Source organism: Berghia stephanieae, chromosome 11 (genome assembly GCF_034508935.2).
Source record: "Berghia stephanieae isolate SIO BIC M18660-M18661 chromosome 11, UCSD_Bste_1.3, whole genome shotgun sequence".
Classification (NCBI taxonomy): Eukaryota; Metazoa; Mollusca; class Gastropoda; order Nudibranchia; family Aeolidiidae; genus Berghia; species Berghia stephanieae.
In genome coordinates this window covers 24,237,964-24,250,463 of record NC_088370.1, presented here as the reverse complement: position 1 = coordinate 24,250,463, position 12,500 = coordinate 24,237,964, and the positions used below count along the sequence as shown (strand labels likewise).

The 12,500-nt window shown below is 34.7% G+C and overlaps 2 protein-coding genes across 3 annotated transcripts in view; both read left to right on the top strand.

The window, feature by feature from the left end:
• Positions 1-3,367, top strand: part of LOC144956363 (uncharacterized) — a 9,131-nt gene extending 5,764 nt beyond the window's left edge. Inside the window, exon 2 of the mRNA XM_078886860.1 lies at positions 3,320-3,367. Within this exon, the coding sequence (XP_078742986.1) occupies positions 3,320-3,367 (48 nt within the window). The remainder of the gene's footprint in view (positions 1-3,319) is intronic.
• A 132-nt stretch (positions 3,368-3,499) lies between these two features.
• LOC144957315 (uncharacterized) overlaps positions 3,500-12,500 on the top strand; it is a 24,241-nt gene continuing 15,240 nt past the window's right edge. Inside the window, exons 1-7 of one of the 2 annotated variants that reach the window (XM_078888454.1) lie at positions 3,500-3,615; positions 5,585-5,811; positions 6,035-6,146; positions 7,716-7,817; positions 9,091-9,169; positions 11,277-11,391; positions 11,880-12,064. In XM_078888454.1, coding sequence (XP_078744580.1) covers positions 5,604-5,811; positions 6,035-6,146; positions 7,716-7,817; positions 9,091-9,169; positions 11,277-11,391; positions 11,880-12,064 — 801 coding nt within the window. In that variant the 5' untranslated portion in view covers positions 3,500-3,615; positions 5,585-5,603. The remainder of the gene's footprint in view (positions 3,616-5,584; positions 5,812-6,034; positions 6,147-7,715; positions 7,818-9,090; positions 9,170-11,276; positions 11,392-11,879; positions 12,065-12,500) is intronic. The other variant, XR_013642135.1, reaches the window with a different exon arrangement.

The following is a 12,500-nucleotide window of genomic DNA, read 5'->3' as shown; positions in this document are numbered from 1 at the left end:
TAGTAGTAAATAGCACAACCTTGTGCAATGAGAGATAGAGAGAGAGAGAGATTTTGAACAAAAAACGAATATCTCTCTCTCTTACCCTCTCTCTCTCTCTCTCTCGCCCTCTCTCTCTCTCTCCCTCACTCTCTCTCTCTCTCTCTATCTCTCTCCCTCCCTCTCTCTCTCTCTCTTCCTATTTCATCTGTCACACCGTTTGACAATCTTCTTCACCTGGCTCACTTGTACTTGTAATATCGGGTGTAAGGTAAAATTTTGAACAATTATTATTATTTATAAAATGCAGAAACTTTGCAAATAAACCGATAGACTAGATATTAATTCGATTCGAAAAGTGGAACACAAAAGGAGAATTTGCGAATACCCGGTCCAGACATAAGCGTCATGGTCTTATTTATAAAGTGCAGAATCTTTGCAAATAAACGGATAAAATAGAGATTAATTCGATTCGAAAAGTTGAACACAAAAGCAGAATTTGCGAATGCCCGGTCCAGACATAAGTGTTATGGTCTTATTTATAAAATCTAGAAACTTTGAAAATAAACGGACAAGATAGAGATTCATTCGATTCGAAAAGTGGAACACAAAAGCAGAATTTGCGAATGCCCGGTCCAGACATAAGCGTTATGGTCTTATTTATAAAGTGCAGAAACTTTGCAAATAAACGGATAAGATAGAGATTCATTCGATTCGAAAAGTGGAACACAAAAGCAGAATTTGCGAATGCCCGGTCCAGACATAAGCGTTATGGTCTTATTTATAAAGTGCAGAAACTTTGCAAATAAACGGATAAGATAGAGATTCATTCGATTCGAAAAGTGGAACACAAAAGCAGAATTTGCGAATGCCCGGTCCAGACATAAGCGCTATGGTCTTATTTATAAAGTGCAGAAACTTTGCAAATAAACGGATAAGATAGAGATTCATTCGATTCGAATAGTGGAACACAAAAGCAGAATCTGCGAATGCCCGGTCCAGACATAAGCGTTATGGTCTTATTTATAAAGTGCAGAAACTTTGCAAATAAACGGATAGACTAGATGTTATTTCGATTCGAAAAGTGGAACACAAAAGGAAAATTTGGGAATACCCAGTCCAGACATAAGCGTCATAGTCCTATTTATAAAGTACAGAATCTTTGCAAATAGACGGATAAAATAGAGATTAATTCGATTCGAAAAGTGGAACACAAAAGCAGAATTTGCGAATGCCCGGTCCAGACATAAGCGTTATGGTCTTATTTATAAAGTGCAGAATCTTTGCAAATAAACGGATAAAATAGAGATTAATTCGATTCGAAAAGTGGAACACAAAAGCAGAATTTTCGAATGCCCGGTCCAGACATAAGCGTTATGGTCTTATTAATAAAATGCAGAGACTTTGCAAATAAACGGATAGACTAGATATTAATTCGATTCGAAAAGTGGAACACAAAAGCAGAATTTGCGAATGCCCGGTCCAGACATAAGCGCTATGGTCTTATTTATAAAGTGCAGAAACTTTGCAAATAAACGGAAAAAAATAGAGATTAATTCTAATCGAACAGTGGAACACAAAGGCAGAATTTGCGAACAACCGGTCCAGACATAAGCGTTATGGTCTTATTTATAAAGTGCAGAAAATTTGCAAATAAATGGATAAGATAGAGATTAATTCGATTCGAAAAGTGGAACACAAAAGCAGAATTTGTGAATACCCGGTCCAGGCATAAGCGTCATGGTCTTGTTTAAATGAAACAATGCCATTTAAAAAAATATATGGTCAATGAGTAATTAAGCTAAATATGCGGAGTTCAAATAGATAACTTGATCTGTGAATTTTTTTATAATTAGCTGTTTTTATTCTCCATCATTTAGGTTATGTGATTAAGTTTATAATTGAAATACAAACTTTATCTCACTTATCAATGTTTTGCAATAAAGGAGAGTGTGCGTGAACCTGAGCAAAGGAAATTATTTGAGAGAGTGATATTTATCATGCTTTTCAGTTTGTAGTTGAATTCTAGAATGGATTCTTTATAGTTCTCATTGATTGTATGTCAGTATGTCAGTCTTTAGGACACCAATTACCGTAATGCGGCCACAATTTACAATGTGACGGCCACAAGCCCGTTAAACGCAGAGTGGGGTATTGTTGTTTGCAAGTAATGCTATGGTTTTAATAGGATATCTGTCTCCTATTAAAATACATTCCTGTGTTGGATTTTAGATTAAATTCATGTCTTCTTCGGATTTTGGGATATTTAATTTTCATGGATTGTGATTGTGATTTTCAAGACTATTAATGTAAGTAAATGCCCAAATAGATATTTTTATTCATTTATTCTTTTTTATTTTTTTTTAGTTTTGTTTTGTTTTGAAGCATTCATTATAAGAAATATTGTACATATGCACTTATACACCAAAGACTATATCCTTTCAACTGCTTATTATTATTATTATTATTATTATTATTATTATTATTATTATTATTATTATTATTATTATTATTATTATTATTATTATTATTATTATTATTATTATATTATTATTATTATTATAATAATAATAATAATAATAATAATAATAATAATAATAATAATAATAATAATAATAATAATAATAATAATAATAATAATAATAATAATAATAATAATAATAATAATAATAATTAATAATAATAAGTGCATTGAGTGAAATCCCAATCATGGTTGCCCAAATAAAACTGGCGCTAGAATCCCGACTACCTGTCTAAACGAATGTTGTTTGTACGATACATACTAACTACACGTTCAATATCGGGGGCAGAAAATATACGTTTGGTTTTATGAAATTAAAACAGTAGTCCCACATTGTTCTTTGATGTTATTTGTGGTTGCATTTGCTTTGAAACTTACACATTATATTGTGTTACATTGTTTACAAAATATTTCTGGTACTCGTATGCATGTGTAGTCAACGGACCACCGGTCAATCGTGTTCTTTATTATTTTATTATTAATTTTGGCTTGACATCTTACATATGTGAATTTGACAGGTTGTTATGGATGGTAATTATAACATTAAGTGATTTTTAAACATTTTTACGGCGTTTTAAATGTCTTTCTTGCATTCATTGCCGAGCACCTCCACTTTTCTGTTACTATTTTAACGATCAGCTGATTTTCTCTTGCCTCCCCTTTAATTTCGCGGACTTTTTTCAGAACGAGACTTGGAGTGGCTAATACCCTAAGAAAGGCTAAAGACTGGAAAGTTGTTTGCTTTGTTTTGTCCACTTTTAACTTAGTCGAATTCACTCTTTATTTTTCTCTCCATTTCAAAAATGTACACGAATACAGATTGCCGAGAGGTTTGACCACCATAATACAACGATAATTATAATATAACCACGATGATAACAGTAATTGCAACACTCGCGGTTCTGTGCTTGAATAGAGCTTGAATGAAGAATGATCGAAATGATATATAGACGAAGTTTTTATATCGCAATTTTATTGCCGGTTACCTTATCAACGTATGGCGGCGTCCTCTGCCTTCCTGTTCCGACTTGTAATGGTGGTGGATTATGGCCTCCTGTTGATGTCAACAAATTGTTTGTGAATAATTTATTACGACTCGACGTGTTGGACTAAAGGTAAGGCTGGAGTTAGTGCATTATTGCAAGATTTAAATGCTTTGATTAAAAAATTGCTCGATTTTTGTGAAAAAACGACTTGAAAGACTAAATTGATGGCAAATGTGAATTGGATGTGTGACTCGTGACTGATACAGATGAACGGTGGAGTTTAGTCAGAAGGAAAATAGACCTGTTGACTGTTGATAAATGAAATCAATGTTGGAGACAAACTTATGACAGGAATCTAGGTTTGCTTGAAAGCGTTCTTTGTCACCCTCACTGAACACAACACTGTATTTTCTGTTCAAAATGGCGTGTTGTGCAGGCAATGGCTTGAAGTTGAATGAGAGTGTGTTAGATTGAGAAGGAAAGAAAAGGAGGGATGATTGAAATATTTGGTGTGACTGAGAATTGAGATTTTAAACGTTTCAACTTTTCCTTCAAGTCTGAAACTTGACAAGATCGTGTTTTGTTGTTTTGTTTTTGTTACCCCAATCTAATCCATGAAAATTTCCCCGTCCCCACCTCTCCGACTTGATCATTCGTTCATATCTTGAAATCTATCCTAGTCTAGAGCTTATCTGTCAGATTACTTTGATGAGATAATGAGAATAGTTCCGTTCCCGTTTAGTTAAATATATTTTACAAAGTTCCAGAAAATATATTTTATAAAGTTCCAGGAATCTCCCCCCCCCTCTCTCTCTCTCTCTCTCTCTCTCTCTCTCTCTCTCTCTCTCTCTCTCTCTCTCTTTCTCTCTCTTTCTCTCTCTATCTCTCTCACACTCACTCACTCTCTCTCTCTCACACACACACACATACACTCACACCCTCGCCGTCGCTTATGACTCATATCTCAGTGCTTCTGCAAATAATAGAAGTTTACCTCTACTACTACAGCCACCACCACAACATTATTACTACTACTACCACAGCAAACTCCACATCGTTATCAAAACTACAGCAACCACCACTTCCTTTACATCGGGGGGCCTTCCGAAAGCTCCTAATGGTAAGGGAAACAACTCAAATATTCCCTCAACTAACCCTAAGTAATAGTAAAACCTAGTACCTTTAACTAACCCTTATAGGAAAAACAAACACCCTATCACCTTTGCTAAGACTTATGACCAAACCTAATAGAAAAAAAATCATCCAATTTTGAACAAAACCTAATAATAAAATTTTAAAACCCTAGGACTGCTTTGCACTACCTTTCAATATTTCACAAATCAAAATGGCGGCTGAGAATCAAAACAATGGTGAAATTAGGAAATTTTAAACTTTCACAAATCTATCAAGGTTTGTTATAGAGTTTTTAAAATGCTTCTATATGATGACAAATTGAATAAATAAACACATGACAAAAGATCCACTGTAAAAATACAAATTGAAGGAAATGCTAGTGCTAGGAGCTTTCGGAAGGACTCCCTTTACATCATCATCCTCCTCGTCATCATTGCTACCACCGCCACTACTAAAACCACAACTATAACATCATCATCATTACTAACACTACCACAGCTACCACATCATTATCAAAACTACAGCAACCACCACCACTATTACATCATCATCATTATCCTTATAGTCATCATCACCACCACATCAACACCACCATCTCTACACAACAACAGACACATCGCCATTGTCAACAAAATGCAAAATCATAATAATAGTAATAATTTTTTTTAAATTAATTTTTAACAAATAAAATAGTAATAATTTTTTAAATTAATAAATAATTTTTAAAAATAAATAATGATAATAATGTAGTTAATTTATATTTTGCACCCAATTTTATTATATCAAAACTACAGCAACCGCCACCACTATTACATCATCATCATTATCCTTATAGTCATCATCACCACCACCACAATCAAAACCACCACATCAACACCACCATCTCTACACTACAACAGACACAATTGTTTTAGTTTGGAGGTTTTATACAAATATTAGATAATTTTTATCTTTGTTTCGGCAGAAAGACGAAACCTCTAAAAATGATGGCAGACAAGATATCAGAACCTTGTGGCTCACAGACAGCAGATGTTAATGAATGGAGGAGAAGTCTTCGATCCCCGAGTCCCAATGGGCAAAGGTCGGGCCATGGTCTCAGGTCAAGGACACCATCCCCCATACGATCAAAAAGTGCTAGAGAAAGTCGTTCTCTTCGTAAACGAAGTCCCTCACCAAACAGGGATATACATGGTAACTCGAAAAAATAAGCTGATTATTATTATTGTTATTTTTATTATTATTATTATTATTATTATTATTATTATTATTATTATTATTATTATTTATTATTATTATTATTATTATTATTATTATTATTTTATTATTATTATTATTATTTATTATTATTATTATTGTTATTATTATTTATCCTTTTCGTTATCCTTAGTTGATATTTTTTTTTTTCATATTTCAGGACCATATTCATCTGCACTTCCCACAAAATCAAACAGTAAAAAAGGCACGATAGCCAATGGTTTGCGCAAATCTCTTGGAAACAGCCTAACCGCAGATCTCAGCATGAGTGGGTATGTACATGAAATACTTTGGACTTCACTCAATCCTTTTCATTCCCTGCGGAATATACGAGCATCTGCTATCTGCATCTGTCCTTGACTTTCTTCTTGGTAGCCTCCAAAGTGAGGCCTGCCATCTTCACTTCGTCAGACATTGAGCGCTTCCATGTCTGTTATGGACATCGAACCTTTTGTGGCCCTTGGGGGGTTCCAATCGAGGAACATTGCTCCTTGTTCTTCACAACGACCCATCTCCATTTCCTCCTCCTAATTCGGGTGCTGATTTGTTCTTGGTTGGACCTTCTCCATAATTCTATGTTTGAAATGTCTTGCAATCTGATTTTCAAAATCCTGCGGAGGCATGTGTTTATGAAGGTCTGAATTTTGTGAGTACGGGAGATTGTAACCCACCAGGTTTCCGATCCATACAAAACAGGTTTAACATTGGAGCCAAATATTCTAAGTTCAGTTGCATTAGAGCTAGATATTGCTTTCCATATGGGCGACAAGGTGGCAAAAACTGTTGGGCTTTCCTTATAATGGCTTTGATAACTTCCTTTATATCTCCTGTTTCACTAACTTTACTGCCAAAGTACCAGTGCTACTGGTTTTCCTTGGATTTGTGGAAATTATCAATTTCGGAGTCAGAGGAGGAATTTCCTCCTTTTAAAAAATGGCATTTCCCCCAATCGAATGTACTGGCAGTGAGAAACTTGATGTGTGGTGGAACAAATAGGTGCAGTTTCCCATTCTCCAGATGTTAGTTAGAGTATCAATGATTGTTTATCTTCTCAATTTATCTAAAAGACTTTATGTCACCATCCACGCTGATGTATGTAAAGTCATTTACATCTTGAACTGGAGATCCTGATATGTAGATTGGGGTTTTTAAAAAATTGAACTTTTATATAGTGCAATATCCACTAAACGTGCACAAAGCGCTTTACAAGAGGTCCCTGACCAACAGCAACATTTAACATGTTGGACCATATTACAATTTTTTGGGCAGAGACAACGCTGTTAACAGTCAGGTACTCGTTTTACACCTGAGTACGATGAGAGAATGTGAGTAAAGATACTTATCCAAGAACTCAACTATGCGCTGAGCAAGGCTCGAACCCAGGATTTTCCGATCCTAAAGCCAGTGTCATACCACAAGACCAGATAGCCACACATAGGGGTTTGGGATTGGCATGAGTGGGAATTTACATAAAATTCTATGAGAATATTTTACAAATGTCACCTCTTTTCTGGTCTTGTACAAAAGTGAAAAATTGTCTTTTTTTTTTACCTCATGTTATTTATAGTAAACATCAATGTCATACCAAGAATCTGGGCAAAGTTTGAGGCAAAATCGACAGTATGGTTTATCCATTTGCAGATTATTTTATAAAATTCAGCCATTTCAAGGTTGCCTGCCTAAGATTGCCATTGCCTACATTTTGTCTTTTCACTTTTTAAAATTGTTTTGTTACATTAATTAATTCATTCATTTTTAAATGTAGCACAAATGTATTCTTTCATTCAAATTGTATATAATTTGTGGAATCATTTATTTGAAATTGTATCCTTCTTGTCCAGAAAACTCAACAAGTCAGCGGGACAATTGGCCAACATTGAGGCGGAATACATCAAAAACTTACAACAGCAAATCTATTTCCTGGAGCTGGAGTCGAATTATTTGTATCTTTTTTACATTACGTCTTGATTTGTTTTGATTGCTCAGTGTGCTTCTTTGCAGGTCTGATAACCTGAATTATTATGAACTCATTGTTGTAATGAAAATACTCTCTTACCTTACCATAAATTACCTTACCGGAGATCTGTCTCCCTACAGAGGTCGAATGCCATGGAATGCCATACTTCATGCTAAAGGTCCATTAAAGAAATACTCTCAAACCAACACACAAACAAAATTTGTCAATTTCAACAATGTTAAATCAAGCCCATAATTGCGTTCAGCAATCAGACCGGCAAATATGTACACATAGGATACAATGTATGTATTAATAATGGCAAGTAGAAAAGTTGAAAAAAAAAAAAAAATTGTACACAGGAAGATGAATAACTCGACTGTAAAAAAAGTTCAAGGTTCAATTCCAGGTCAATGTCTCTGATTTAACATTGTGAACTATTGATATAAGACGCTTGGTGAATTTAATTGTAATTGTCTGAATTGTACTTCACTCCTTGTTTTTGTTTTATTTTTCGTTTTTTTTGCCTTTGTTTGTTTTGGGGTTTTTTATCCATATATATATATATATATATATAATATATATATATATATATATATATATATATATATATATATATATAATAATATATATATATATATATATATATATATATATGTGAATATTTACACTTCCCATAGGTTGCCCTATTGGCATGAAACAGTTCTGTAGAAGTTAACAATTATTTTATTTTATTTATATATATTTACCGCTCCTTTAACATTAAAGTTGACCACTTCTATTTCGTGGTTTTTATTTTATATCTTTATATATATATATATATATATATATATATATATATATATATATATATATATATATATATATATATATATATATAGATAATAAGTAGAGAGAGAGAGAGAGAGAGAGAGAGAGAGCATGAGAAAAAGTATGAAAATTACATTTAATATAATATATTACTTTTAATCAAATTCCGAGCAGATTTTTCCTCTCATTGTCTCTATTCTGCCGCACTCTGAATAAACACATTAAAAAAATTTTGGCCAGAAAACTCGTACTTAAAATATTGATCGATTAAAACAACCTTCAAGAGGAGGGTCATTCTAATTTATCGATATTTGAAGGATGAGTTTGCTGGCCAAAGATTTTTCAAATTTAACAATATTCTTGCTGCTGATGTTTTACTCTGGCAATAATTAGGTTTTAGTTATGCTAATTTACAATGATGATGCAACATTCCCTTGACTCTCACATTGAAGACGGGAGCAAGCTAAAAAGGCGACAGAGATGCACCCTACCATGGCGCATGAGGCAGAAAGAATGCTGGCCAAACTCAGAGTGAGTGATTTGTTGTCTCCCTTATTTTTTCGAAACTAGATTATTGTAACTCCCTGCTTGTCAACTTGCCTCAGACTTCTATAAAACAATTACAACTACTGCAAAACAGTACAGCAAGATTAGTTTTTGGCAAACGAAAGTTTGATCATGCAACCCCTTTGTTGGCCTCTCTCCACTGGTTGCCCATTGAATTGAAAAGCACACATATTACAAAGCAGCATGTCTTGTTTATTAGTCTTTGACTGGCATAGCACCGGTCTATCTCACAGATCACGTGGTCATGTGCAAATTTGAAAATTACACTTTAAGATCATGTAATGACCAAACGAAAATTTCGGAAAAAAGATCAAGAACAAAATTTGGTGATAGATTGTTTGCTTGTTTTGGCCCCAAGATTTGGAATGAACTACCACTTGGTCTGAGGGAGTGCAAGTCTTTACCTGCCTTTAAAAAGAATCTCAAGACACATCTCTGCTGTATTTGCTTTTATTGATGCTATAAACCCTTGATTCATTGCATTGTATGTTATATATTTTTTTTTTTTTTCAAAATTGATCATTTATATTGTAAAGTGCCCAGAGCTTGTGTTTTACATGAGAATGAATGCTGTATAAATGTGTATTATTATTAAAAATATGTGTATTATTTCCTTAATTTATTTAATATCTTGATATTTGTTCAGCTATGCAGTCTTGTGGTATGACACTCGCTTTCTGATCACAAGGTCCTTGGTTCAAGCTTCCCTCAGCGCATACTTGAGTCCTTGGAAATGGTTCTTTACACACCTTCTCTCACCTTACTCAGTTGTAAAATAAGAACCTGGCTGTTAACAGCGTTGTCTGTCAGAAAAATTGTAAAATTGCCTCACAACCGTCATGTCTCGTTCTACATGTTAAATCTTGCTGTTGGCTAGAGACCCTTTGTAATGCTCTTTGAGCATGATTAGTGGATATTGCATTATATAAAACTCAGGTTTTTAAAAAAAATTTAATTTAATTATTTATATCTTTTTTGATAATGATCTATCTCCCCTAAACAGTCCTGATTGAAGTCGATGCATGCTGATTTTTGGGGATGGCTTTTTAAATTGTATTTTTCTTTCTTGCTTTATCTGGCAATGGTTGAGCTTTTTTTTTTTAAGCTTTTTTATATAGCGCAATCTCCACTCAATGTGCTCAAAGTGCTTTACAAAGGGGCCCTGACCAACAGCAACATGTAACATGTAGAATGAGACATGACGCCTGTTAAGCGATATTACAATTTTTTTCGGACAGAGACAACGCTGTTAACAGCCAGATACTCATTTTACACCTGAGTAAGGTGAGAGAATATGACTAAAGAGCGTTTTCCGAGTACTCAACTATGCGCCAAACGAGGCTCGAACTCAGGACCTTCAGATCTGAAAGCGAGTGTCATACCACTAGACCACATAGCTGCATGGTTCATACAAACTTGGTCAGATTTTTGTCTGACACCAGTACCTGCCACCTAATTTGTCACTTTGGTTTGTGTGGCTCATTTTTAAGGTGTCTTGTTTCATCATGAAAGCAGTGTTAAGCATGGTCAGTGGTCAGATTGGTGACAGGGATTGTGAATTATACCGGTTCGACATTGAGTCCTTAGGTAAAGCACTTTATACTCATTACCCCACTCAACTCGGGGGTGAATAAGTACCTACCTGGCTATATGCAGTGACGTATATTGTAAGAGTTTAAGTACAAAAAAGATGCCCAACAGGCCACTGGTACTGTATGAAATGGAAATATGGTTCCATATGGCTTGATTGGGGAATACATGAAATATTGTTAAGCTCAATGAGCATGGTGAATCCGTTGAAATACACTTTTAGATGTATATAAACAGTATTTTTGGTTTTACGCTTTTGTAAAATCGGGTAATTTTCCAGATGGATATAATTAGAATGAGTGTTGAGAGTTTTATTCTCTGTTTTCACCCAGCACTTCCCCATACTCTATATTTCTCAATACGATTATAATTAGAATGATTTGAGAGAATGAACATTTTAAAAATATATATATATTGCAGATTGTAGGCCACCTTTTGTAATCTCAGATCACTATATTCGTATGAACATTGTATTTTCCAGGACATGCAAAATGAAATGGACAAACAGGAAATGGAATTAAAGAGAAAAGACTCTAGTATCGGAATTCACACGGCAGAGAAGCAAAGACTGGAGGAACAGCTGAGGCTTGCCACTGGTAGGAATGGGAAATTATCACAAATCAGAAAATCATCTTTGAATCTCAATTTTAAGATAAGATAAGACATACTTTATTGATCTTGAAAGGAAATTATCACAATATGTTACTCATCATTAAAAATTTTTTAAAATAAAAAATTATATAGCGCAATATCCAGTTAACGTACTCAAAGCGCTTTACAAAGGGTCCCTGATCAACAGCAACACGTAACATAAAGAACGAGACATGACGCCTGTTCGGCGATAATACAATTTTTATTTCAGACAGAGACATTGCTGTTAACAACCAGGTACTCATTTTACACCTGAGTACGGTGAAAGAATGTGAGTAAAGAGCCTTTTTCAAGGACTCAGCTATTCACCACTCAAATCAGGACTCGTACCCAGGACTTTCCGATCCGACAGTTGGTACGTAATATCCTGCTGGTGAATGTTTTTGTGTGTATTTTCCCAAAATGCATAACATCAATATTACCATTTTTCCAGAGGCCCACCAGCGAGACAAGAGACTTCTGATGGACGAGTTGGTGACGATGAAGAAGGAGAAGGACATGCGGGACAGGGAGATAACTCACAAAGATGAGCAACTCCTTGATGCAAAGACAGAAGTGGACAAGAGTGTTCTGGCCTTGAAAAATGCTGAGCTGAAAATCAACACTTTGAAAGCCCAGGTACAAAAATCTGGTGACAAAGAGGGATCGTCCTTTTTTCTTTTTTTTTGTTTGTTTTGTTTTTGTTACATGTGTGGCTATGTGGTCTTTCGATTTGACACTCGCCTGAGGACTGGAAACTCCAGGGTTTAATTCCTGCTCAGAACAGCACATAATTAAGTCCTTGGAAAAGGCTCTTTTCACTCACATTCACATTCTGTCACCGTACTTGGGTGTAAATTGAGTGCCAGGCTGTTAACAGCGGTTATCTGTCAGAAAAAATGTAATATCGCCTAACAGGCGTCCTGTCTTGTCTTGTAAAGTGCTTTGTGCACATTTAGTGGATATTGTGCAATATAAATGCTCAATTTTAAAATTTTACACGATATGCATTATCTTTATGGAGAAATATCTTGACAATATTATGTTAAGAGGAGAAGGTAGAAATGGGCGGGAC